The sequence below is a fragment of the Anopheles merus genome, chromosome 2R (genome assembly GCF_017562075.2).
Source record: "Anopheles merus strain MAF chromosome 2R, AmerM5.1, whole genome shotgun sequence".
NCBI lineage: Eukaryota > Metazoa > Arthropoda > Insecta > Diptera > Culicidae > Anopheles > Anopheles merus.
Window position 1 is genome coordinate 36561581 of NC_054082.1, and position 27928 is coordinate 36589508.

The window sequence follows — 27928 nt, forward strand, 5'->3', positions numbered from 1 at the left end:
AGTTCCGCTCGGCTTGGAAAATAATCCTCATTTTGCTGAATTATTTGTCGCTTGGTTTGTGCAATAACGAAACACAAAAATGAAACGGTATTTTCGCCCCACATCAACCATTCACACACACAGCGCAACTTTCAAAGAAGCAAACTAACTCCATTACTCTTGCTAAATCCTGCCTCCTGCCTAAGTAGGTACCCAATAGGCGTGCGTATGTATGTGTCTGTGTGTGTGTGGGTGAGACGGATGAGGCTAGCAATAATACTAACCAACCTTTTTTTCTTTCTCTCTTTACACCCACGATTCCAATGAAAGTGCTCTCCATCCTGTCGCCATTTGTAAAGGGGAGATGAATAATGCACACCGGCCTTTTTTTTTTTGAGGTCCGGAAAATCTCCGGCATTCGCTCCGGTTTTGCTGATGGTGGCGTTTTTTTTCTTCTTACTGAGACTGAGCGATTTTTTGCTTCTTCTTTCTTGCGGTCCCCAAAGAAACACTTCACCACCTTCACTGGTGTTGTATCCTTCTGGTGCCGGTGCTCTTTACTGGCTTTAGATTTGTTTGTCGCTTGGGGCAACATTCTGGGAAGCTTTTTAGGGTGGACCGTGTACCGCACGGTGGAGCTACAGACTGTGGGACCCACCCAAAGGTCTAATACTTTCATTATGCTTTACTGTACCGTTGCGCAATAGGACATTACGCATGTGAGCGGATATGAGTGTGGCATTTGGGAAAATTGTGCGGGAAAGCGAACAGATATGCAAAAGGTCCTAACTTCATTAAATTGGTCCGTTTTTTGGGTTTAATGAAAAATCTCACTCAAGCCCCGTTTTGGTTCTGTTGGACTGTAACGTTGATCTCACAATTCGTCAAGTTCTGCTCAGACAAGCCATAAGACATTCCGTCTTCTTTCTGTATCTGTAAATTGTCGAGGGATTGCTACGAAAGAAAGTTCACGGAAGCCGGAATTCCTTCTCGTAATCATTTCTACTTGTACAAACTTTTCTCTTTCAGCTTTCGTTGAGCTGACTACGATAAAAACATGTCTTGCTTGACTGGATAATAGTTTTTTGTCCTGCACATTGCACATCACATGTTCTATTAAAGGTGTTTGTGAAGTTTGAACCAGAAACAAAAGTTTTGTTTTTTTTTGTATTTAGGAAACTGTGGCTCGATGAATGGTGTTGTTTTGCCCTACTCTTTGTGCAATTCTGGCACACAGTTGAAACCTAAACTTTACCTAACTATGGTGCTGAAAATAGACTTCAATATATAACTCAGCTCAACAACAGGCTAAGATACAAAACTCATGCAGAAAACAACGTCAAAAAATAAAATAGGAAGCAAAATTTAACTATCTTGCGAAACCCTAAAACTTCTTGCTTTTGTCTCAAACATTCTAAAAAAAAACTGCTATCATTTTGCAATTAAAACAAAGTAAACCTTTTCTATTTCTACATGAGAATGCTATGTAATTATCTCAAATCTTTATAACACTTTATTCTTGTGCAGATATGTGAAACTGATTCAGATGGTCGATCACTTATTATACCGAGGTAAAAGTGTTCCATTTTAATTATGAACTGTATTGACCATGTGGGGACGGTCCCGTGGTACAGTCTTCAACTCGAACGACTCAATAACATGCCCGTCATGGGTTCAAGCCCAGAATGAACCGTCTCCCCAAGGATAGCAAGGATTGACTATCCGGCTACGTGGTAATGAATTAAGTCTCGAAAGCCTGTATAGGCCATAGGCCGGCATGTCAGCGTAGGATGTTACGCCAAATAGAAGAAGAAGAAGATTGACCATGTCTTAGATCAGACAATTTGTTGTACTGTCACTGATACGTGATAATTTTTTTTTATTCAGGAGGAACGGTCCAAACGCGAGGCGCAAGTCGCCCGTGACCACCTGATACGTGATACTGAAAATTCATGAAAATTATTAACTAAATGTTTTCAATTCGAAATACAATTTTGAACAAAATATCCATCTAGACTGAGACTTCTAAAGAGGTTATTGAATCACCAAGAAGATATTTGGTATTTTTTACAAATAAGATGTCGTGAGCCGCATGGTTAATGTATCTGTTCTAGTGTATTATTTTTTTTGCTGTGTACACTTTGCCATTGCGTATGCCACTTTGTGGCCATTGCGTAAGCCACAACACATCCCAAAGGCGAATACAATTGTAGATGCTACAAAAGGCAAAATATATTGGATTGATACTGAGAATCATTTAGATACAGACATTCAGAGCATAAATAAACAAGAATTTTAGATTGTTTACGTTAGCCATAAATAATTTTGTTCGGGAAAATAGCTAAACTCGGCAAAACCGAAACAAAAGCATGCACCCCATTTAAACACGCAACGTAATGAATTGCTTTATTGCACTTCAATGCCGACAGTTACAAGCACTTTTCAATGCGCCGGATTAAACTTGCAAGCTCTTTAAAACTTCGTGACAACACACACCAGCTCACGGGGAGGGGTAAAAGTATGTTTTCGCAAAATTCGCTTGCTTCCTGCTTCCGTGCTGTGGATATTTTTCACCACCAGTCAGTGTGAGTGTCAGGTTAATTGGCTACGGCTTTTATGGCATTGCCTTGCTGATGCAGTGCCAGTGCTGCTCTGTGCATGATTGCTTTCGTTCGGGTATCATTCTTATGCCGTTTTCTTGCCAGCAAGAACAGCCGTTGTTTGGAAGCAGAAACTGCTACCCCCTGCACTCTGTTGCGGTTTATCGATTGTGTTCTACGACACGAACGTACCACGCACGACAGATCCCCAGTTTCCGGATTTCGTGTCCACGCTATGCTCCATTTTGTATGTATATGTCGTCCCTTGCTTTCCCCTTGCTTGCTTTGCCATGTCCCGAAGCCTGTAAGTATCCGCAAGCCAGGAGCAAACCCCATTCGATGGACGAGTTCGTGCCCTTCGCGTTGAATAATTGACGCAAAAAGCGAATGAAATGCCAACAAACACTGTCCGTTCGATACGTGGGAAGGTGGAAGATTTTGGGACGAGCTCCCCCCGCCCTAAACCCCTCCAAACCTAGGCCCAAGTATGGTAACATTCATCCACCCTACCGTTTGGATCCTTTTTACCTTCATAACCCCCTCCAAACGTCACGTGCTTCATCCGTACGAGTATGCGTACGAAAAGCATCGTTAGTGACCGGATAAAGACCGGAGGGGCTTTTGGCCCGCGTCTCTACCGACACGGGCCCCCCAAGGAGCAAGTTTGGCTGTTAATATCGGCCGTTTTGCTTCACCTTTTCCTCGGGCTTTTCGCATCCCGGACACTGCCCCGGATGTTTATACGGGAGCTTAAAACTAACGCCTTGCCCAGACACCGTTCGACCTTACCGTCTTACTGTACCATGTTTCGGCGTCGGTCAAACGGATCATCCGTACGGGCTGAGCGTGTGGGTCGTTCTATGCGTTTCCTCGTGCGGATGGGATGCAAGGAGAGGCGCGGAGCTGGGATTAGACTACCGGAATCGATTAGCCCTAAACGAGTTAGTCCGGCCGGCGACGTTAGGAATGTTTGTGGGGATGAAATTGCAGTTTGTTTTAATCTGACCCAAAATTCACTTAACTTTTTATGCAAACGGAAAGAGTTTGTGAGTAAATTGTGAGTATGATAATATTTTAAAGATATTTCTTCCTCTTTACACCTCTTTCCCCTTCGTAAAACATTTCTTTGAACACCCAACCAGCAACGTAATAAAACGAAATAAAAGTGTCAACCGAAATCAACTTATATAAATCTCCGATCTAAATCGATTGCCGCGCACACAGTAGCGGTCGTGTGTATGCAAGCACCATTATCAAGCTTATTACTTGTGCGCCTAATTTGTTACGCCAAATTTTTGTCACATTTATCATCGCACGCCAAAGTGCCCGCGAAGCTTTCCCTGCCTCCCTACCTACCCGTTTAATCGCCATTAATCTAGGAGGTTTGGTCGGCGTGATTCGGGCAGCGGATAGAACCGAGCTCCCGTTCCAGTGCTTGGGTCTGCGCGTTGAATAAATAACGGCCATTGGAAACATTGTCCTTTTCATAATCGGTGCCCCCATTTTGGTGCAGGTACCCGAAAACAAACGCGAAAGTGGGCATCCGGCTTGGCGGCATCACTTATCAGATGCCAAACGTGTACAACAAACAAACCAAGCAACCAACCTACCAGCCAACTTCACAACCCGTGGCTCATCTCGAGCCACCCTTCACCCGACACCGGGGGTATTATGTGCCCCCGTGTGTGCGCGTCCTGCTCAAAAACCTTTTCCGGCGTTATGCTTCGCCTATGTGTATGAAACGAAGCGGAAACGTTGCGTGTACCGCATGATTTATGTCACATTTTATCTGAAATGAATAACACATGCCCCACAATGTGGCTTGTAGAGTGGTGGGGATGGAGCTTTACTTCCCACTACAACCCCGAAAGGGAAAGCGTAAGGACACGATTGCGCAGAGCCCGGGGATCACCGCAGCAACCGTACGCACTCACAGGCCTACCCATTTCGTTCCGCATTCTGCGAACATGATCGATGGCAATGGTATGCATGCTTACCGTGTTTTGTCCGCTGCTGGCCACCGGAGAATATTCAATTACCGATGAACTTCTCCGCCCACAGCCCACAGCAGCCATCGGAATGGCCTAAAAGAGCGCGCGAGAGAGAGAGAGAGATGAAAAACGATCGAATTTTGATCCTTAGCTACAGCAAAGCTCCTGGACAGCAGAAATAAGTATCACGCTCAGAAGGACCCTTGGTGGGCTGGGGCAAACGCTTGCAGCAAACACCGAAATGTCCTTTCGCTCGTGTGTTCTACTTACAGCGTAACAGCGCTTTTCCATTTTACAGAGCACTGGGCTGGTGCTTTTTCCTAGAATGATTTATTTTCCTCTTTTGAACACTTCATGCCTGACGAGAAAAACACGAACACAACCAAAGCCGGTCCCGGAGGACCCGTTCTCAATGATTATTGTCCGTTCGATTTCCTTTTTTTATCTTTTGCACCGTCCACATCCTCAAATACACATATATGAAGGACAGCTGAAGACAAACATTTAGACACATTTTCGTTTTTCCCTTTAAAAAAATACCTTTTTCGGTTCATCCCCACTCACGCCATCACTGCGAACGTGACGAGCAATCGGTCTTCGGTCGCCGGATCTTCTGAGTGGAGATAAATTGAATTGAAACATTCCGTCGCCGTACACCATCAACCCGAGACACCAACCAAACTGTACATAATTCAGTTGAAAACGTTTTTCATTTGCATTTCATTACTTACTGGTGATTTGCTCGTAAATAAACCCCCTTTTTGTCTGATGCATATGTGTGTGTCTGTTATGAAGCTTTACATTTAAAGTGTTCTATCGCTCTGTAATTACATGGTTTCCCACCCATGTGTGGCTTGAACATGGACCCAACAGACACCGGTCATTATTTTCCTTCATCCTTATAATCCCTCTCGAAACCACACACGCACTGTTTGAACAAATTCCTACTAATTGAAAATGACCATCATGGCGGGTTTTTGGTGGTATTTTCAGAACGGAAACGTGAGTGCTTTTGGGCCTACCCGTTTCGTGCGTGCTTGTTCGACTCCGAAAGAGAGAAAAAAAAACCCTGGCAAGAGGCTTTATTTCTTATGCGTTTCGAATTTCTAACGAACCATAGGATCGCTTCTTTGGGAATCTGGGTTTTGGACACTACAACATATACACCACACCACGCTGCCACTAGACAGTCACGCATAGTTGCATACTTGTTTTATGTGCCAAAAATGTAACATTTTTAAACCCCTTTTGCAGACTTTGTTTTGTGTGCGAAACATGCTGTCTGGATTTGGCCATATCTTCCAACCAACGAGAATGCGTCTTTGGGTTTCACTTTCCTCCTCTTTCAACCATGACACCAGTAGCGGCTAGCTTGGGCAGGGGCGAAAACCATTAAATGCTGATGGTGTCTGTGTGTCTGCACCGTACTTACTTGCTTGCTTACTCTCCCAGATGGCTGTCGCAAACGAAATGGCGTCAATATGGTAACCAATGCCTAGCAGCATGGGCGAAGGAAAAACTCTACCAAAAAAAAGGGTGTAGAAAAAAGCTATACACCGCACAGCATGGATCTAGTGTGCAGAAATATTATAGACCTCTTCCCCTGTTGAAAAGGGAGGCTCCCCCCCATAAGCCTCCCCCAGAAACCCGTTTCGCTGTGCTTGGTTGCGTTTTAATAATATACTGCCGCTAAAAGATCGCAAAGTAGTAATAGAAGCAGCGGGCAGATATTTTTATCACTAAATCAATTAACCGACCCCAGGGCAGTGTGCTGGTATTGGACGGGACTGAGTTCTCGGTCCGGATCCGTCGAAACCCCCGTTAATTACAGGCCAGAAGAAACAAAAAACTCTCCCACCCGCTCGACGACGTTAGTGTCGGTGGTTTTATGGTTGGTGGTTGGTGGTGGTTCAAAATAAACAGCTCCGGCAAGATAATGAAATGCGTTACGCAGACGCGGACTGCGAAGATAATGTAAGCCGCGCGTTTTATTGGATATGGCTGTCGTGAGGAGCCGCGTGATGGTAAATAATAAAAAAAAGACATTATTATTTCGTAACAATTCGTGTGGGCAGTTGGGTGTTTCTGCACGGTGAAGCATTTCTAATAATTGAAGGTACATAAAAAATACAAAATAAGTAATTAGATGACGCTACAGTTCAACCGTACAGAAGGGTAATTAGAGTACATATCCTTCACAGAGCTATCTCTGAAGAATCCTATTAACGTATGTTCAGTGTAGGAAAACAATGCTAACAGAAATCCTAATGATGATTGATGATCATTATTGATTGAGTAAACGAAACAGTACCGATCAGTACAGCTTACATGGAAACTCGACAGAATAACGCATGACTGTCTAAGTTGAGTTATGCTATCTTGAGTCTTCTTCTTCTTTTTGGATTTGTTCTTCAGTATTGAAAAGCATGGTCCGTACGGCGCTTGAACTCATGATGAGAATGTTCTTTTGAAAAGAGTAGGTTATTTGTAATCCAAGTTGTTTTATATTATTTTTTCAAGACCTTCTCTTTCCCAACCCTTAATCTCTTCTAATGGAAACCTGTTTTTAAACAAAATATGCTATCCTTAAAATATCGTTATTTGGATTTCATTGATATTAAGTCTACAACAGAACAAAAGCATAACACATAATCATAATTTCATGGAAAGATAGATTTAGGTGGACAATTCAACATAAATTTCAATCTCTTCGTTACTTTACTACTTTTTTCTTGCTTTTGTTCTGCATGGAACTGCTGCTGCGAACAATATTCCGAAAAATGCTACAATTTTGTCTCAATATTTTCCCCCGCACATATAACGCCAGCTTAAAGTCCTCTTAAAATTACCATACATTGAATGAGCGATTGCCGCCTGCTCATTGATCCGTAATGTGAAACGATATAAACAGCATGCTTGAACATGGTTGAAAACATGCGAGTTCGTCACACGGACATAAAAAAAACATCCGACCACTTATGCATCTCACTAACAAGCACGACAGCAGACAAACTGCTCGACAACACGTCAACAACAACAGCAACCATTTCGTCCCATCTGCTCTAACGACACTCCACTCTGTTCCAAACACTAAGTTACCTTCGAATTCGAACAACAAATCAAAGCTCGTCAGCCGTAGCCACAAAATGCTTCTCTCTCTCTCCCTCTCTATCACAGATCCCCCCGCATTGGAGGGGAGCATTCCACCAGTGTCTGGCACGATCGGGGTAATGTTTGGCTAACGGAGCATAAAATGATCGTCGTGAAATCGTGTGTTGCCCCTCCCGCGCTACACCACCGAACAGCATTGGCCAATGCACAATCGTCCGCGGTGCACTTTTGCTGCTGCACACGTGCTGCTGGATAGAGTGTAGCTACTCACCCGCAGCAGTGCACTGCATCGATAATTGCACTGTTTGGACATTGGATAGATTATCATGTTGCGAGCGAACGGGTGACGGGTGCTATCTATCCCCAGGCTATTACGCCTAGAGAGCGGGCTCTAGCATCGCGCCAGCATTGCGAACGTCAATCGCGTCCAATCAATGCGATGTTGGGTGAAACTTTTGCTGCTGTTACACGCGCTGATGATAGTGAAAGGTAGTGAAATTGAGGTAGCTACATTCGTCGGACAACGTCCCGTTTGACGTCTCGATTTATTCAGATTCGGACGAAAATATGCACTTTGCTAGGATTCTCCCTTTTTCGCAGTTGGTTAACAGGACAATTCTACTAGTTTCGTATCGTAACCAACATTGTATGTTAGCAGACAGGAGATAATGAGCATCCGGCACGTCTCGCATTCGTACGGCCCCCTGCGTACATGGGCGGTAATTTAATCCCTCTTCGACACGATGTCGCCGTCTGCTTAGCCGGCTGCCGCTGTACGCATTGCGGATTGCATCCTGCCCCGGGAGTCGACACGGCTCCACTCAAACCCGTGCAGCAAGGGCGTCGTACTTCATAAATCATCAGTTGCCAACGCGCTGCTGCTGTGTTTTGCGAATCATTCGACGGGCAGGCTTGGATATGGTCGAGTGGTGACTTTGGGCGACACCTCCCCTGCTATCCCTAGCTTGTCGTACATGAAACTCTATATTACGCGGAAAGCTCTACCACCACCAAACCCAACCCCTAGAGTGCGGGATTGGCGAGTGTTGAAGAATCGCTCACACCTTACCATCCCTCAGCAATGGCCTTGCTGCTATTGTGTGTTGAACTAGGGGAAACAATATTGAAGAGGTTTGCAGCATGGTCCGTGGCCATGACCGCAGACCACAAAACATGTCTAGTAACAGGCTCAGGCAGGCTGGAAACACACAGAAGTAAATGGTCGCGCAGCTCGTAAAACCGCACATTAATTAAGCACCGTGCCAATGAGAGCTTCTTGTATTGCATCACGAAACCAATGCAACCAATATTGGCTCGGGCGGATTGATCCTTACATGTGTATGGCTGTGTGTGTTTTTTTTTTTCTGCCACAATCTTACTTCTTTTTCACCGTAGCTATAGTTGCTTATCGACGCAGATTCTTTGCAAAACCGTAGGGCGTGTGAGTTGAACATTGATTGAACCCGAGCCAGCATGTAAACCTTTACAAAATCATATAATCCCATAAAACAGAACCCTTTTTCCATTTTCTCATCCATTCTGTGTTTAACATTTTACACAAAGCGAAGCAAAACAGAATCCCAACGGTATACGTAAATAACCACCGTGTCATCGCGTCTGGCCAAAAGTAAAAGATGGTTATAGCCCGCCTTTTGACTGTTGCTTTCATCGTACTACTTTCCAATTACGCACTCACGCCCGCACGCTATCTCAGCACGATTACACGCTTATTCCCTCCAGGGGAAAGGATTTGGTTCTTCTTTGCTGTGTGTGTGTGTGTGTGTTTTTAATGCGGTTGCGAAGGATATAAAAAATCTGTGTCTGGCTGAAGATAAAAGTTCTGTGGTCAAGTTTGTTATCTCTTTTTTTTTCGCTTGTCGAGAACAAAGCTAAAGTAAAAGGGCCACGGGGATGTATCCTTTCGTTTTGTACGTTTTTGGCCAAGTTACGTAAAGCAAATGGAAGAGTCAACAGTGTATCATTTTGCTCCTTTCTTGTTTGGTGTGTATTATGTGCCCTTTTGTTGAGAGTTTGTATCAATTGATCTGTGCCGCTTGCACCATTCAAACTACAGCATGGTGTAAAATTAGCTACCCTTTGGCAAACATTCCATTAACAACAAACAACACCGGAAGTCATAACACAATGCTCTAGAGAGGCACAGCCGCAAGCCATGTGAAGGAAAAACATGTACGTAAAATATTTCCATTCAAATAGCCACTAAACTGAATCGATCATAAGGCGTTTATATAAAAACTGTTCTTTTAATCGTGTTCAAATTTCAATATATCAACAAATTACTCTTCTTTTGCATTAGCTTTTACTAAACCAAGTTCTACCTTCTGTAGCAATTGTGAACCTTCAAATAACTGATGAGAGAACCTAAAGTTTGATCCCCGGATCGCACAAATAAATCATACCCGGCGCCTGACACACCCATCAATCATTGCCAATTAATTTGGTTTGTCATCGTAAAAAGTTCACCAAAACATCGGGAAAACAAAATGTGTCCTTTCAGCTGTTTCCAAAATTAAAATTTACGATCTATTCATTCATGTTTTTGTGGTCCTTCTGTTCTAAAACACTCCCAGTAACGAGCGGAACAGTTCACTCCCCCCCCCCCCACCGATGAAATGATTGAAAAGCGTTTGTACCGAAAGATGATGGTCTAAAATATTGTCCACCTCGTCCCCGTCCCCTCCATCGCACACCGTAAATGATGGAACGCCATTAGAACACGCTGGAGCGTAGTGTGAGGTACACTAGGTGCAAGGAAAATGGAAGCGCCAATGTACCCGTTTGGGGGAGGAAATTTTTCAACCACAGCTCGTAAAATCCCATCACATTTAGGTTAGTGAAATGAACATCTAAAAGCTTCCGTTTTCCTCTCTTCTCTCTTTTTACACCCACACAAACGTAGACAAAATGCAAAATAATGAAATGATGGTTTATGTTGCTGCTCTTTTCGCGCGTTCACTCTTTCTCACTCGTTCTGGCGCCCGCTGCCAGTGGCTATGTAAACGGTTGCTATGGTACCATTTCTCCTCATTCCCTTTTTACGATTGTGCACGTGGTGCACGGCACCATCACTCTTCTTGCAGCACATTTCTCAGCTCGTTTGCGCTTCACAATTTACACTGGCGCTGGTGCTGGCAAAGATCAATTTGACAGTTCTTTTATCATTTGCTGGCGGCGGCACGTACTGTCACTCATTCGCATTGCCTTCCGCGGACCGACCCGACGCGCCAACAAAGAGTCGTGCTCGTGAACATTGGCAAACTGGGTTTCCGCTAACGCCAGCTCTCATCGGCGAAACCAAGGCCTCGTGATTAATCTGACGTTTAATTACATTCCGCGACAACCGCAAGCAATGCTTCTTAAAACAAAAACCCCCCGCAAAAGGGTTCAAAAGCAAAACAGCAGAGGGCAAGTGCAAATGTTTCATAAAAGAACAGCTGTTCGTTTAAATTACATTCCACACTGGCGTGTTCCGTCCTCGTTGTCTCGGTGTATGACGTTGTTGCTCTAAATCCGTTGTTGCTCGCAGAGCATCAACCATACACGGTAACGGTTTATAGCTTTTGTTTTTATGCTGTTTTCATGCTGCATTACACAAAGCATACCTCCGGGCCACAACAAACAGACACATCGACACACACACACACACTGCTCAGTTTGTTTAAGTCTCCATGTAGGTGGCACATGCCAATGCCGATGTGATCGATAGTCACCGTCAGCCGGTACAACACGGCTCAACCATTCACCGGCACTGTGTTTTACTTACTTTTTGCCCATCTGCGAGCAAACAGAGCCGCCGCTCAATCGTTGACCCGGAACGGGATAAACAAACAAAGACAACGAAAAGCGCACCAGGCGTTTGGTTTCGTTATCGTTTTCCAACGTCTGCCGCCCTGCGCCGCGGACGGGTTCGAGTTGGCCTGTTTATCATGTCAAGATTTTACTTTTGTTCCGTATCGTTGCACCTGTAGCTATGGCAGATCTATCAAATCCGTATCTATTTGCATGTTTCGCTTCATTTGATCCGACACACTCGGTGGATTGTGTGCGTCCTGTCTTTGAGCAATTGTTGCACAAAAACAAAAGTATCAGATGGCAAGCGTTTCGTGATGGAACGCAACGAATGCGCTTCAACGCCAAAACATTGCTATCATCAACATCATCAAGCAACATCAAGTTGTATTCTATTTTTTCTCTTTTAATCTGTTCATTGTTTAATAATTGCGGTATAGAGATTTGATAATTTACCTACAGTTGCTGTCAGAATCTTTATCTTTATAGACCTTCATAAGCACCTGAACGGTTTGTAATATGATAATTTGGAGAGGGTTTTTTTAAAAGTAATGATAAAATTATATAGTGTTTATATACACTTTCAAGTGCATATTTGTATCATACAACTAACGGATTTTAAAGAATAGCTATGAAACAATTATAAACTGCCTGAAACCGTTTAGATAAAAAGAACATTAATGTACGTTTCAATTTGTGCATATGGGCATAATATGTACCATGAACATTTAACAAAATTGTTATACTGCCCATACACGTTCGTTTTCTCGCTTAAATCCTAACAATGTTTTTATTTCCCAGCTAAACCCATTCCAATACAAACCCGTCCGAGACGGATCTAACAACAATGATTCAAAACCCATTAATTTACTAATCGTGCCACTTGTTTGTCGTGCACTACCCTACAACCGATTGTTGCTATCAGGAGCAGCAGCAGTCACCATTGTCACCAAGTGTATCTCCCCCTCAGTGTGTCACTTACATTCCACCGTAGCCGGGAGCAAGTTCTTGCCCTCGCGTGTCGGGGACAAATGGAACATTGCAGGCAAACGTCCTTCGCATCAGATGCTGTGCCATCACTTGGGCGCGCACAATGGTGCGATATTTTTATCACACAATTTCGATCGATTCCAACATTCTCCAACCACGGCGAACAGCGTGATAATGGACGTTGTTGTGCAGGAAAAGGACAGCACAATTCCACCAAATGGTGAAGAGAACAGGCAGCCGGACCAACCCCTCTAGCTACAATGTAAATTTTCTTCATCGATGGCAGCCAACGGACAGAAACCGATTGAAACAGGACTGTGGTGGTAGATGGATCCTGCCCCAGCACCGACAGGCCCGTAGTTGACCTCATTCTTCTGAAGAAGCTTCAGCTCGAGTGAGTGGGAATACACTTGAAATGAATTTACTCGCAGCAAGCGCCATCACCACGGGCAGCAAGGTTCTCCACCGTCCTCCTGTGCAGGTTATCTGATGATAGCAAGATTAATTGAGCGCTCGTTACAAATTGATGATAGCCAATTCCGTCCGGGGCAAGGCCAAATGGCGTGACCGTTTGCGAAAATGCGTCGGTTGGTGATGACAGCTTTTCATTTCCTCCCTGTCGTGCGCCCTGATGATGTGGTGGCTGCTCCTTTGTGGTTTTAACTGCTTGTTTTCCAAATTTTTCCCCTTCAAAATAAGGCAAAGCCGTACAGTGGCTACGTTTCCAGTAGGATTTCGTGGCTTGGAAATCGTGGTAAATGGTAGTTAAATTCGAATTGGATTTTGCTTCCAATTATCTATCTGATAACGTTAACACGTTACATTTTTCCAGGAATTCACTCGCAAAAAAATCTGAGCTACAAATCGGTGCTCGGTTTTCGCACGCAAATATCCCAACAAAACCCGGCGGCCTATCGCCACGCTTCATTTCCCGCATAACTCCTTTCGCACACAGCACTGTGCCAACATTCCAACGAAACATAAGCTCCATCAGAGCAACGCGAAAAGTGAATCCTTTCGATGGGGCAAAAATGTTTGCAATACGGTGGAGGCACGAACTCGAGCGCCCAGCATTCCAGATGCTGTTGGCCTTCGCCTTCGCCGCTCGCTTGTGATCGCTTCAACTACTTGTTAGCTTATGGAAGCTGCTGTAACGATGGACGAAAACAGCTTTTTCCAGCGAAATACCCACGCCCTAACGGGAGTGTCCCCCTATACAGAGAGAGAGAGAGAGAGAGAGAGAGGAAAGAGACTATGCGCACGAAGGCGAAGAATGTGTCGGGGAAATCATCATCCCACGGTTAGGTTTGGGATTTTAAACGCGACAACAGCGACAGTACACCGAAATAAGGACGCAAATCTAAACAAATGGGTGAAGCGTGAGGAAACTTTTACGGGAATGCCATATAGCTGGGATTTAAAACGGTTAGGTGCAACCGAAACAAAGAATCGCTTTTGGTCTCTTTACGAAACACGAAAAGAAAGAAAATAAATGTCACAAACACCACCTACCTCAGCAGCAGAAGCACGATTCTACGAGCGCTTAAGAGACAACAGTTTCTAAACCTGTCCCAATCTTGGCTGCAGAACGTTCTCGGCAGTCCGTTATTATATGGATCGCCTTAATTGACCTTATCGTTGGGTAATGGCGCCAAACAGCGGGGGACAAAAAGGGGGAGGGGGGACGGGAAAAATGTAAGATGATAAGGTGCAAGAGAATTCTCAGAAGCCCGCAAACCACCGACAACAACGAAAAAGAAAAAAATGACGTAAAACAAATATGCTTTCCTGCCTTCGGGGAAGTCGAACAAACATGATCCACTCGAACAACGTGGCGTGGTGGATCTGGTGGGCGAGATAGCAAGAGATGGAACATCTTAACCACCTGCCGAAATGGCTCCTTCCAGCTCAACGATGTTCGGTGTAGTACCACATCAGAAACTCGACTCCTGTACAAAGTAAACTGACAAAACCGCCACTGCACGCTTTGCTGTGAGTGACACACATACACATTTTCCTTTAATGTTTTACCCATTTAACACTGTGTGGCACTGTCGCTGAATGTGTGTGTGTGTATTGTGTATACGATTAGAATTTGGTTGACCGGTTCCCTGCTTCCCGCACCAATCATCCCAACGCGCTCCAAAACGCTTAATTCGAATGTCGCGTGACACTTTTCCGCCAACGGGATTGTTTTTTTGTGCGGCGTGCGCTCTCCTCGCTGGTTGCTTATTTTATTACACCTCATTGTTGTACCCCAATTGTTGTGATTGGATGGGTCTATTTTTCCACGGGTCCAATTTTAACAACCATGCCCCGTTTTGCCCCATTGCCAGCACAAACAACACAATCCGCCCTTCCGACTGTCAGTAACGTTGTGTTTGTCAAGATTTTTCTCCCACATTACTGTACTGAAGGACAAGAGTAAAAAAATCCCTCTCTAGATTGGCGTGGTTATTGTAATGTGAGCGGAACTTAACGGAGCGCCAAAAAGGGAAATGTTTGATAATGTATAGCACATCTTTCGCAGTGAGCGAATCGATGGAAGACAATTCGATAGCGAATTACCTCATGCGAATAGCAATCGATACAAAAGAAAATCGGTACATTCCAATTCGATACTTCGGAGAGGGGTTGTGGGAAGGACAAAGTGCTTTTAAAATGTGTTTTCAATGTTTTGCTTCGGAAGGTTTGGTTTCCATTTAGACTTTTTGAATAAATGTTCCAAAGCTGAATCAAATCACCAGGCGTCTCCACCGTGAAATGGAAAAAAAGCAATTGAGCTATTAACACCAATTAAAGTTTGATAAACGTATAATTGAGAATTTCAATGTCATTTTTGTTTTATCATAAATTTATCTAAATAGATATCACATTGCAGAAAAATAGCCCAGAAGGGGCAAAATATGACATCTCCGATATAGAAAATTTTCTATAAAACATTTTCCATTCGTATTATTTACCAAGAGTTTCCCTTTCATCCACGGTTGCGAGTAAAAGTGTGCAAAAAAGCAACGCTATTGCTTGGCGATTCGTGAGAAAATTGCTCGATCGATGCACGGTGGTGCAAAACTTTCACAAAGTCAAAAGTCAGACCCGACAGCTAAAATGCTTGCCATCTGCCGCGTGTGCTGGAGGCGAGTGCGCGTTTGCAGTAACGAAATTAAATTGAATTTAACCATCCGTTTTCAAAGCATACAGCTGGCTTGCGAGGTTGAACTTTTTTGTTTTTTTCGTTTAGTGTTTACTACCTGTTGTGGGAAAGAAAGCTATCTGAAGGGATGAGGCGCAAGGTTAAACTGCGCCGAATTGGCTCTGTCTCGGTAAATTAATTTAAATGATACAAGGTTTCTTCAACCACAAGGTTTGGTGTTAATATTAAGTGAAAAGACCGCTTTAAAATTACAAATTAAAAAGCTTTAGTTTGCAGCCGCTGGCAGCACCACAGACGTTTTTAAATCGTTTGTTTAGTCAGGTAATCTGACCATTTTCATGTGATAAATTGTACTTAGTTTCATAGAGTCTTTTTGGTGTAACTTGAATTAAAAAGAACCTAAACATCCATGTAAATGAGATTTAATCTGACTGAATACAACAATAAATTGATTAAGCTTTTATTTATTGGGAAAAGATGATTATTAGATGGTTAAACAACAGCAATAAGTTTATAATGTGTTTAGTAGATAATAGATGCTGTAAATTCATTCAAATAATTTTATCATTTCTGTTTAAAAACTACTGATTTTGTGTCGGTAATGTTTTCATTTGGATAGCCTGTCTAGTCCTGCTTAGCAATGAACTATTTAATACCCATAAAGCACAATAAACTTAAGACATATAAGTTACCTATGTACCATCCATCTAATACCATTTTGTTTATGTACTTCTTTACTTTTTAACAGAACGGCTTTAAGGTCATCAATCCCTTCGCCTTTCGAGTCTACTACCAGCCAACAAGCGCACACAAGCAATGGAACCGATGGAGGCCCGCGTTGCGATGCTGCAGGACCTGAAGATCCAATCGTTTGACACGATTCGCTTCGCTTCCTATCGCACTGCCTGCAAGCTGCGCTACGTACAGAAATCTACCAACCGTACGTAATGCCCGCTGTTCGCAACCCACTATCCTAATTGCGCTCTCTATGTGTATGTGCTTTTTCTGCCTTCCATCCTCTCCCATTTCCGGCACAGTGCATCTGGTCGACATCTGGAATGTAATTGAGGCGTTCCGCGAAAATGGACTGAACACGCTCGAGCCCCAGAACGAGGTCAGCGTTAGCCGGCTAGAGACGCTGGTGTCGTCGCTGTACCACAACCTGAACAAACGGCTGCCGCCAACGCAGCAGGTGCACGTCGACTCGAAGGCTAGCCTGCTCCTGAACTGGCTGCTGGCGGCCTACTCCGGCGACAACTCCGGCAAGATACGCGTCTTCTCGATCAAGGTTGCGCTCGCGATCATGTGCGCCGGCAAGATGGTCGACAAGCTACGATGTAAGACGACACCGAGGGCGTTGCCACTCTGTTACTAATATCCTTCCCTCATAATTGCCTTTCCGCTCCAGATATCTTCTCGCAGATTTCCGACGGTGCCGGCCAGCTAATACACTGGAAGTTGGGCGATTTCCTGCGCGAGGTGCTCGCCCTGCCGGCCGCCGTCTTCGAGTCGCCCACCTTCTTCTACAAGGAGGGCCTCGAGTCGGAGATCTTCCCGGTGGAGAACAAAATTACGGTGAATGACTTTATGACCGGCTTCATGACCGAGCCCGGGCCGGCCTGTCTCGTGTGGATGCCGCTGCTGCACCGGCTCGCCACGGTCGAGTCCGTCGTCCATCCGACCGTCTGCTCCGTGTGCATGAGGGAAAACTTTACCGGCTTCCGGTACCGCTGCCAGCGCTGCCACGGGTATCAGCTGTGCCAGGACTGCTTCTGGCAGGGGCGCGTCTCGCTGAACCACCAGAACGATCACGAGGTGAAGGAGTACTCGAGCTACAAAAGCCCCAGCAAGCAGATTGGCCACTCGCTGCGCAAGAGCTTCCGGTGCGTGCCGGACAAACAGATCCAACCGTTGCCCCGGTTTCCCGAGCAGCCCGAGAAAACGCTCAACCTGTCGCACATTGTGCCGCCGTCGCCGCTACCCTCGCACAACGGCTTCCCGGACGGTGGCATACCGGGGCTGTACGATCGCAGCAGCACGCTGGACTCGCGGTAAGCGGGGTGACTGGGTGACTGTGAAGGAAATGAGGGGGAAACTTTGTAACGTGTTTGGCTTTTCCTCACCCCTTTGCAGAGCAACCGGCTTGTCGCTGGACAGTAACGGAACGTCCGGTACGCGCGGTGCCGTTAATTCCAACGACGAGGAGCACAGACTGATTGCGCGATACGCAGCGCGGCTGGCACAGGAATCGCGAACGGTATGCGTCTTTTTCTTTCCACTGCCAAGAATGTATTTCTACACCATGCTAATGTACTTTTAGCCCGGTGGATCCGCCCCCGACCCAGTGCAGATAGGGCTGGACAGTTCGCGGGCCCAGCGCGAACTGATCATGCAGCTCGAATCGAAGAACAAGGAAATTATGCGCGAAATTCAGAAGCTGCGGCGCCAGCAGGAAGCGGAACAGGTCGCCCCCGAAAGCCCCGCCCTGATGAACGAGCTGCGCGCGCTGCGCCAGCGCAAGGGCGAGCTGGAGGGGCATCTCGGTGCGCTGCAGGACTCGCGCCGGCAGCTGATGGCCCAGCTCGAGGGGCTGATGCGCATGCTGAAGAACCATCAAACCCAAAGCCCACGCTCGACGCCCAACTCTAGTCCACGGTCGGGCAAAAGCCCACCGATACCGCAGGGTAAGAGGTGTACCGAGGGGTGACCCAGCAAACCAGCCGACAGCTCTCACCGGCCGTATTACTCTCATTTTAGGGCCACCAATGCCAAACCAAGGCGGCCCCCGTCAGGGCCCGATGAACCCCGGCGGTTCCGGTCTGCCCCCCAATATGCCCCCCGGTATGCTGCCGCCCGGGGTAGGTATGCACCCGCAAGATGCGCACATGGGCCCCGGCGGCATGGACATGCGGGGATACGCCCCGAACGGAAACAACAGTGAGTAGCGCCATATCTTTCCAAGCCTCGCTGCCTCAAGCTCCTCATTTCACACCGCAACCTACGCCCGATTTCGATCCTCTCCCTACGCGCCAATCCGCCCTGTTCATGCCATTCCCCCTGCGCTGTGTGAGCTAGAAAACCCTTCCCGCCTCCAAAAACCGGGACCTTTTACCCGGTTTATTGCTACAGCCAGACTCGAAGCGCTTGATCAAGCTTCCAATTATTGCTTCATCCTCTTTTGCTTTCACTCTTTGGTTTTGTTCGTTGTGTGCGTTTGTTGTACTGTTGTACGGTAAAATTTCATATCCTCACGCAGTCGCATCCCTTCTCATCCCATCATCGTCTACGGTTTAAGTTAAACCATAACTCACGCTAACAACATCTCGCCTTCTCAGCCTAATCGGTGTCGGTAATTTCGTTCTCACGTCGTACGGTTTTTCCTGGGTTTCTTTTATAAGTTGCTTTTTCATGTTTACGTTTCTTTTTTAGTGAGTTTCATTTCACTCACACTCACACACACATGTCCATCTAATCATTTGACCATTCTCATGCAAAGTAACGAATCAATAATTGTGTCACAAAGAATTGGTTAATGGGCAACCCCACTTTTAAGATCTTTCGTTCGGGAGTTGTGTTGAGCCGTCGATTTTAGTTTGAGTTTTGTACCCGGAAGACGTCGCACATCCGTCACAAACCTCATACACCACACCCATTTGCATCACATTCAGCTGACCTGTTGGTACATTTCTCGATCTGCTTTTTGCGCATACTGCTTGCGTACTCCACTTTTCCGCAGATGGTGGTGGTGGTGGTGGTAACATCATTAATGGCGGCAGTGGTACGCTTGGCACGCGATCGAACGCCGCGGGAGCGTGTCCGCCGGCCGGTGGCCGGTCGGATCTGCACTACGCGGCCGATTCCGTTTCCACCGCGATGTCCTCGCTGGTGCGCGAGCTTAACTCAGGTACCGCACAGACTTCCTTTCATCATCTCCCCCTTCTCCCCGACCACTCTTCCCTGCTCGTGCCAAAAGCCTTTAAATTTAAATCCCTTCTTCTTTGCTCACGCACCTTCAATGTTTCGTCAATGTCCAACACACGCGACACGCGGGTACAATCGTAGCCAAACAACCCGTTGCACCGCTTTCAGAAGAGTCTCCAGGGAATATAATTTTCCATCCCGCCCTCCTGAACCAGGGGACGTATCCCTAAACCGAAGCGAGACCACTTTCTTGAGCTTGCCGTTTACGTTGTCACTGTCACTGTGTGAACTCACTCCTGTAACCTCCAGAAAAATTGGGGGCGTTTTTTTGTCTATTTTGCTTGTGCTCAACCTTTTTTTCTAAATGTCTTTGAATGTCATTTCTCCACTTCTTCATGTTTGTAAGCGTTTCTCAATATTTTTAAGTACATTTGTTTTACCTTCATTTCTGCTGTCTCTTACTTCCTTTTTCACGTTCTATTTCATCGTCTTTCTTCACTTTTACTCGCTCTTAATGGTTTTCATGGTTTTCCATTTACTGTGTGTGTGTTTGATGTGCATCTCTTTTACAGATCATTAACTTTAATGTATGTGTGTGATGACTGTATATAGTGTGCGTGCACGTGTCCATGTTGTGTGAGCACGGAATCAAACAACTACTCAAACCAGTACAGTCGTACGCTTGGGGGTTACAGTAAGCTTACAAACACACACACACACACACACACACACACACACCCAAACAAAAAAGAACAACAGTCACGTTCCACAATCATCAGGACCACACGGGGGCGCTGCTTTAACAATAGTGTTTCGTATGATAGCTATTTGCTCTGCTAACCGCCATCTCGATGTGTCTCAACTCATTGCCGTAGCTCGTTGTGTCGTGTTTCCTATTGCCTCGGTTTTGTTTTGTCGTGTACGGAGCCATAATGTCACTACTGCGCAAAACACAGTGCCATTTTCCATCGCATTGCTGCCTCAGTATTCGGTGTGCGCGAGTTTTTTTCTGAATGTTTCTGCTGGCGCAATTTTCCATTTTACATTACCAAACATAGTAGTAGGTGCCGCTCTGCCCCGTAGAGGTATGCGCACTGTACACGCTGTCAGCTGGCGCGAGTCAGTCAATGTGCGCATTTAGCCATGTGTCGCTAGCCGTACTATGTTGTTTTACTTTTCTCAGCAACAGTTACTCAATCAAAACAGTATTAATTTTTCCACTAACAAATAGCAAACGCTTCAAACATATTGTATGTGTGTGTGTGTATGTAACTCTCTATCTCTAACTCTCTCTCTCTCTCATTTTAAATGATAATCCGATCGATCGGTGATCGTTCGATCCATTTCGTGAAAGTACTCTCCCACAAACCTCCATCCTTGACTTTCTAGGTGCATCCCCACCGGAACCGACGTTCTTGAAGGAGCGCAGAGTTTAGTGGACACACAGAGATGGTTGCGTCGTCACCGTCCGCCGCTAGCTTTCCGCACGATTCTGGCCCGGTTCGGCCCCAACTACACTGTTCCCACCGAGTAAGCCACTCTCAGCCCCAGCCGCAAGTGTACATAGTTAAGGCAACTCCCCCCCTCCTGCAGGCCAATCTCGCTCTCGTCCAACCTAAACGGAGACAGTGGCACAGTTTGAGAACCGTTTACTCAATACTATACCGTTGATTCGTCCTACCTTAATGCGCGCTGTGTCTTTTAACTCTCGCACAGAAAGCACAGAGATAATAAATAACAGAACAATTGCTGGGAGATTGTATACACGCGATGAAATCTCGTTCACCGCAGCTACTCGAAACACATAGCTTTGTACAATTTTACAATTTGAGGAACACAGGATAGAGCAGGAAGGTGCGCTTTTTGTGGCGCTTTTGATTTTTCTTTAGCAAAAAAAAAGCAAACCTTTTTAAGTCAAGGCTTTTGTAATGGTTTTCCAAACTGCTCCGCTCCACTTAAATTGTAGCTTAGTATTTTGTTTTATTTTTTGTGGTTTTTGTTGCTGATTTTGAATTTTGTTTTTTGATAATTAATTTATAAAAAGGATTTTTTTTAATTCCTGCAATTCCGAAACCGTGACACGTTCTACACACCGACACCAGACAGGTGAAATTTAGTTGCCGAAAGAGGGATTTTTTCAGGGCAACCGCGATTTCCTTTGAACCATCATTACCCGATATTCATCCTCTCCCACACTAAACGATGTAGTACAACAACAACAAAACAAACAAACAAAGAAAACCCCCACCCACAATACCCTTTTAAAAATAATCACCAAATTACCATTTGAACCCAACACCACACAAAAATATTACACATGCATGTTCGCAACCTAATTCGATGATCGTTTGCCGATCGTTTACTTCTTTTACACGCATGCTGAACATACACGCTCGTATACAACGTACTCACAAATAACTACAACATCAACAACAACAACAACAACCACAACAAAAACTACAACTTGCGCGCAAACCGATCACGAATCACGTCGAATCTATGCGACATCGAATAATTTTGCAATACTACACCGCCAAACCAATAACAACTGCCAATTGGCTGCCAAATGACAAAAATATCTGTGTCATACACACTCACACCTCCTTATTAACTGATTCGAATTTTTAATAATAACGTATAATGACAACTAACAAAACTATCCCACTCAACTCATAACCAAACTCGATCATATCATCTTCCCTGCGCGTGGCCACCATGTCACCATGATCTTTTTGCTCTGGTTGTGCGCGCGCGTCTGTGTATGGAATCGATAACACTCATATACAAACCAACACACGCGAAACAAAACAAAAAAACAGTTTTCTATGCGCACTACGAAGGACATCTTCCGCCCGGCGTCGTACATAAGCCGCCGATGCGCTACTTTTCAGAGGGATCCGACGATGACAGTATCGCCTCGTCGCAGCACACTATGCGCCATTCGCTAGGTAAGCATAAAGCATATATACACACACACGCACACACACGCACACACTCAAATACACTTCCACATGTCAACAACAAATATTTGCTATAATACATACGGTTGCGATACGAGAAGGACAGAGCATCGAAGTAGCCGGCCAATGGTCACTCTAAATGGTAGAAACATTCTGTTCTGCAAATCCTTCCCGCTCGATGGAGGCGCCTATTACTTTTGCCACGTGAACACGTGTTCTGGTAGTAGCCGATGCGTTGACTCCATCCGCAAAAGCACGCGCGGCTTTGCGCCGTGTGGTCAAATGTGCACGTTGATTCCGTTCTAGAGGTGCACAGTTGTGCAGCGTTAAATTACACTGCGTCGTTTCAGTCGTTGTTTGTGTTTTGTTCGCACTCGTTGGGCATGGGTGTCCACATTTGCAACATTGTTTTCTTTGTGTTTTAGAGCTAATCGTTTCTTTCACCTACGTTCTAAACTCACTTTCACTGTCTGTAGTTTCAATGGAATGGTATGATTGATGCACCCAACCAGCTAGCACCGTTTGAAGGGCACGTTCGTAACTAAGCAGCACCGTAAATGTAACTTATTTGATTCCGTTTTACACAGTGCCTTTTATCGACTAGAAGAGAGGGCCATCTCGTTAAAACGAACTCTGAATCAACGAGCCCTAACCAACGAAGCCAATGCTTACTCTTGTAACACAACTAGATAGCATAACTAACCAACTAATACATCTTATATTTGGCAACCAAATTTGCAATGAACCCCGAACGAGAGACCACACGCACCTAGACTCTTCGTGTTAGACGTTTTAAGTGTCTCCTTTTCGACTCCTTACTGCACAGTTTTTACTTTGTCTCATTTCGTTAGCATGTTTCCTCCGAAAAACTTGCAGAAAATAAAACACTTCCCGTGCAAGGTTTTCATTGTGGTCCCTGTTTTTCACCCCCTTTCCTTTGCAGACTTTGACGAGATGCACATGACAACGCATGAGTGGAGCGAAAAGGTATACCGGGCGTTTCGCGGTTGAAAGAAAGACGCGATCACTATACGATCATTGCTTTACACTGATTCATTTTCTTTCACGCTCTTGTTCAATATTTCAGGATAATACTCAATGGCAGGAGCAGTTTGCTGCCTGGAGCCTTAACTCGCAAAACCAATGAACGGCCAATGGACCGTGCAATACAAGCAGCAAATGAAGGGCGCTACAAGCAATCGTAGGAGGACGATCAAACGATCGCACAGCGCCTAACGCACGAGCGGAAGTTAATTTTTAGTGTATCACTAAGGAAAACACAATTTCAGACAGCTCTATTACCTTATCGCATTGCAACCCACATTGTCATTAGCGTTACACATTAGCGCGTACGGATACTTAAGGCTTTGTTTTTGTTGTTTGTATTTTACATGTATTGTACCTATTTTTTAACGTGTTTCCCTTCACGAAGCGGGTTTTCACAGAAGCGTACAAGAACAAACAAGAAGCGAATACTGATCTGTTTGAAGCAATAATGCAAAAGCGCAACACATGCATTCCAGGCATAGGTAAGATCATGCAAATGGAAAGGAACACATTTCTAGTGATACAAGACGAACAGTTCTTGTTAGGGTTAGTATTGTTACGAAAGCGTTTTATGGACTTGAAGCAAGCTCTAGATGCAGCCCCAGCCTCTTGCCAGAACTAAGAAACATCTTTGATTTCAATCACTCTATTCAACAGTACCCAGTTAGCGGTAGTTTTAAAAATGGTAATTTATCTGCTTTACCTCAATTGTGGTCTTCCAAGCTACTTATCTAACTATAGTTTAATTTTTAATATTTTATAATTTAATATAAGATCACTAGGAATGATGTTTTAAAATAACAACCAATCAAACTATTATTTTATAAGTTACTACGGGAAAATTGCTTCGGTTTCCTTACAGACACTTATTTTAATAAAATGATTTTTGTTTTGTTATTGTAATATTTTATGGTATGTGTTTTATTCTTGTTTGATTTACTTTTTTTTCTCCCAATCGCAAATCACCTTTCATCAATCTAATCAAATACATCATACAGAAGTTTGTCATCATGAGTAGGAAGTATCAGCTCACCCTTAATCACAGCACCGGGATCCATTGAATCCATTTCAAAAAGCTATATCGGACTGAGTGGTTAATTCCTCCTTCAAATGTAACGTATCGTAGCACAAACATCAAAAACATCAGCCTCATTTAACAACTTTTGCACACGAATCAGCAGCATACCCTCGAAGCACAATATCGCTGCAAGTTACTTTTAAAGTTTTTAGATGCAAAAATTAAAAAGAAAAAGCAAATGATTAAAGCAAATAAATCATCTTTGTAAATAAAAAAAACACTTCGATTGCTGGCAAAAAATGCCAGCTTAAAACAACATAACGCACATACACATCATCACAAACCATAAGAAATTCAATGGAACAAGAAGACCATTCCAACAAAGTTGTTAGTGGAACATAAGTAGTTAAAAGCTCATCACTAGTAAATGAACAGCGATCGGCTAAAACTAATCACGAAACGGCGCATTCTGTGGGTTTCATCGCGGAGAAATACCCCATAGGAAAGCTAATTAATCGCCATTGTTGGCAGCAAAATTACTAGATATCTCTTTGTCCAAAGCGCTAGCAAACAGAACCACGCAAAAGTATCATTAGTATTTGCAAAGGCAATCTTCAACATCGGATCCTTAAAATCCTCGACATAAAGTCTTTGACTCGAACTCGAACCATATGGCCACCGAAGGGTCCGGGAAACATTTGGCGCGGAAGGAATGGAATGAAACGGAGTTCCAATCATACATAAATGCTACAAAATTCTACGATAATCTCTTATATTTAACGAAAAAGAAATTTACCTACCACAAAAACTACCAAATCCTAACGAAGGTCTCTAGCGATGTAGCGAGTAAAGGGAAATTAATATCAGTAGATAGCAAACAACGATTAACCAAAATCACGGACAGGGGGGGCCCGTACTTACACGACATTTTCAAGCTAATTTCCTTCCCTCTTTGCGCTAGGCAGCAACTATTCAAGCGTTGGCGCTAGTTGTACAAATACAAGACTTGTCGCGTACACGCTTGCCGTTTTGCTTGTTTATTTGTTACTCCCGTTTTCCAGAACTTCCCCCACTTCATATTTACTATACCGCCAACGTAACGGAAAACCAGCGCAATGAATTGAATTAATGCAATGAAGAAAAACAGGATGAAAATAATAAATTGTTAAAAAAAAACCCTCTATCAGCTACCCGGAAACAGTCGGACAGTTTCATAATCGATCCTTTTTTTTAATCATGTCGAGTGTGACTTTGCAAACACACACAAGCTCCCGGTCATGTAGATAGACAAACGTTTTAACAGTTTCCGAACGCGCAAATTATAGTCAAATATACAGAGAGCGGGTTTTCCGACGAACGATCGGATCGTTCACTATAGGCCACACCTATAGGTACCAGATAAAGCATACATTAGCTCAGTTTAGTCGTAAAGAACCCGCCAGCGCGAGTGGTTTCCAGTCGAGTGAGAGGAAAATCGATGGAAGGCCATCAAACCCAAACATCAGCAACAAAACTGTACCGTACTTAATCGCAGTTATTGGATGATTCAATATTAGAGTTATTTCAAGCAAAGGATTACTAATCGATTCATTGCCCTGAAATGGGACCCGGAGGTAAATACAGTAGGATTCCCTAAACGTACTAGGGGCAGTTTTGAGTAATTGGCAGAAAATTTAAAACAGGGCAAACGTTTGCATAGAAAGCACAGCAAGATGCGGATGAAAACCAATGGAAAGAAAGAAGTGAAACAGTAATCCTGCTCTGTTGGGGGGAGGGGGGATGTTTTGCGTTTCACTGTTATGAAATAAAATAAAGACTAAAGGACTATGATATTACTTACCAAAAAATGCCTTTCGATGGTTTCATGTGATATTTCCTTACAATTTCCCCCATTCTCTATTACACGGTTAAGTTTTCTCTACAGCAGATGTTCTTCGGTAGCGATGATCTACTTTCAAACGGATTTATTCACCATAAGTAATCTGGTAGAGGTGATATCAGTCTCTGGAAAATGAAAGCGAATGTGAGTGAGCCTTCTTCCCTCCCGCTCCGGTGAGGTACTCTATCCAGAATTTCCAGGTGTTTTGTTATTAGTTGCGGCACACTCCTTACATATACAACATGTGCACAACACACGCTGCTTGCATCCGAGCATATGAGGAACGTTTTTTCTTCTTGTGCGGATGAAAAATGCGATGAATTTGATGATCCGCGATGGAGAAAGGTACACTAACAAACACACACTCTTATGCGGGAGCACCGATTACTCGGGCCAACGGAAAGCTTAATGCGTACAAACGGGTGTGCATTACGTAGCTTAAGCCATCAGCTTTGACCGCGTCGTAAACGCAACGTAGGCGACGAATCCGACCAAACCGGTAGCCAGGATTTCCGAGTTCACCCACGGTCCCTTGTAAGCGCCGGGGAAGTTGACGGTGACGGTCGTCAGCGGCTTCACCGATTGCACGTCCTCACCGGCACGCTGTGCCTTGCGCACGGCAGCGTAAGATTCCTCATCGAACAGACGAACCGCGTACGAACCGCTGCTGGCCTTCTTGATTTCTTCGTTCCAGCTGACCTACGGATAGAACGAAAATCGAAAAAGGGGTAAGCAAAACCGAAGCAACATTCCTAACGCGTGGCACCGCAGTGCTCGGTGCCAAACCTTACCTGGTACTTGTTTTCACCGATGCGCACAACCGGAGCCAGCTTGCCAAGCACCTCTGCGAACAGGGGCAGTTTTTCAGCTCCCGCGTTGGAGCACTTCAGCGTGAACTCCGTTACAAACCCAATCTGGCTAACAATCGTGGCATCCGTGGTGGAGTAGAAGTTAGATTTCACCTCCGGGTTGGTGCAGGAGCTGGCGACGGCGAAACCCAGCGCGCAGCACAACACGGCCGATGCGATCACAAACTTAACCATCTTGGATGCGTTTCGAGTTATTTTTGTTACGTGCGACACGAACACTTGAAATAGGTGTACTGGAACTACACGGATCCCGGCGAGCTAGCGAGCGAATCGGTTTGTTGTTTGCAACGAAATCATCCACGTCGATTGCTTCCCAGCCACGTCAAACGCAGCTGTCATAAACAAACCGCGCACGCTGTCACACTGACAGATCTGAACAGGGCCAATTTTACAAAAATATCAATGAATTTTTTTACTAGAACGTAAAACAGTGATATTTTGGATGATATAATCTTGTTAAAATTAGTTTTATCTCAATGCGTGGTTTCATAATTCACATTTCGCAATATCATACCCAACACCAGACCATAACGATTTTTGTACTTGCTCAAACGATCGCATCAGACAAAATGTCATCCACATCATTGGTTCAATTTGAA

The 27928-nt window shown here is 44.6% G+C and overlaps 2 protein-coding genes across 11 annotated transcripts in view; one reads left to right on the forward strand and one right to left on the reverse strand.

The window, feature by feature from the left end:
- The window catches only part of LOC121590346 (dystrobrevin beta), a 40019-nt gene extending 13703 nt beyond the window's left edge, over positions 1 to 26316 (forward strand). The window contains exons 2-11 of one of the 10 annotated variants that reach the window (XR_006004414.1): positions 16384 to 16575; positions 16673 to 16972; positions 17044 to 17686; positions 17769 to 17892; positions 17956 to 18319; positions 18393 to 18572; positions 19372 to 19539; positions 20946 to 21086; positions 23460 to 23503; positions 23604 to 23623. Coding sequence is in view for 7 of the 10 variants with exons in the window: in XM_041909942.1 (XP_041765876.1) it covers positions 16452 to 16575; positions 16673 to 16972; positions 17044 to 17686; positions 17769 to 17892; positions 17956 to 18319; positions 18393 to 18572; positions 19372 to 19539; positions 22376 to 22504; positions 23460 to 23503; positions 23604 to 23663 (2136 nt within the window). In the remaining 3 variants the exon portion in view is untranslated. Of the gene's footprint in view, positions 1 to 16383; positions 16576 to 16672; positions 16973 to 17043; positions 17687 to 17768; positions 17893 to 17955; positions 18320 to 18392; positions 18573 to 19371; positions 19540 to 20128; positions 20295 to 20945; positions 21938 to 22375; positions 22505 to 23459; positions 23504 to 23603 lie in introns of those variants that run through there. The other 9 variants (XM_041909942.1, XR_006004415.1, XR_006004413.1 and 6 more) reach the window with 9 other exon arrangements.
- A 177-nt stretch (positions 26317 to 26493) lies between these two features.
- LOC121590352 (translocon-associated protein subunit delta) lies at positions 26494 to 27641 on the reverse strand. The gene is made up of 2 exons (XM_041909955.1): positions 27252 to 27641; positions 26494 to 27159 (listed from the first exon to the last, which is right to left on the reverse strand). Exons 1-2 carry the CDS (start codon positions 27501 to 27503, stop codon positions 26899 to 26901), a joined length of 513 nt encoding a protein of 170 aa, XP_041765889.1. The 5' UTR covers positions 27504 to 27641; the 3' UTR covers positions 26494 to 26898.
- Between the last annotated feature and the right edge of the window lie 287 nt (positions 27642 to 27928).

Coding starts and splice junctions, on each gene's coding strand:
- LOC121590352 (XM_041909955.1), bottom strand. CDS start 27,503: ATGGTTAAGTTTGTGATCGCATCGGCCGTGTTGTGCTGCGCGCTGGGT. Junction 27,160..27,251: donor TCGGTGAAAACAAGTACCAG/GTAAGGTTTGGC, acceptor TTCTATCCGTAG/GTCAGCTGGAACGAAGAAAT.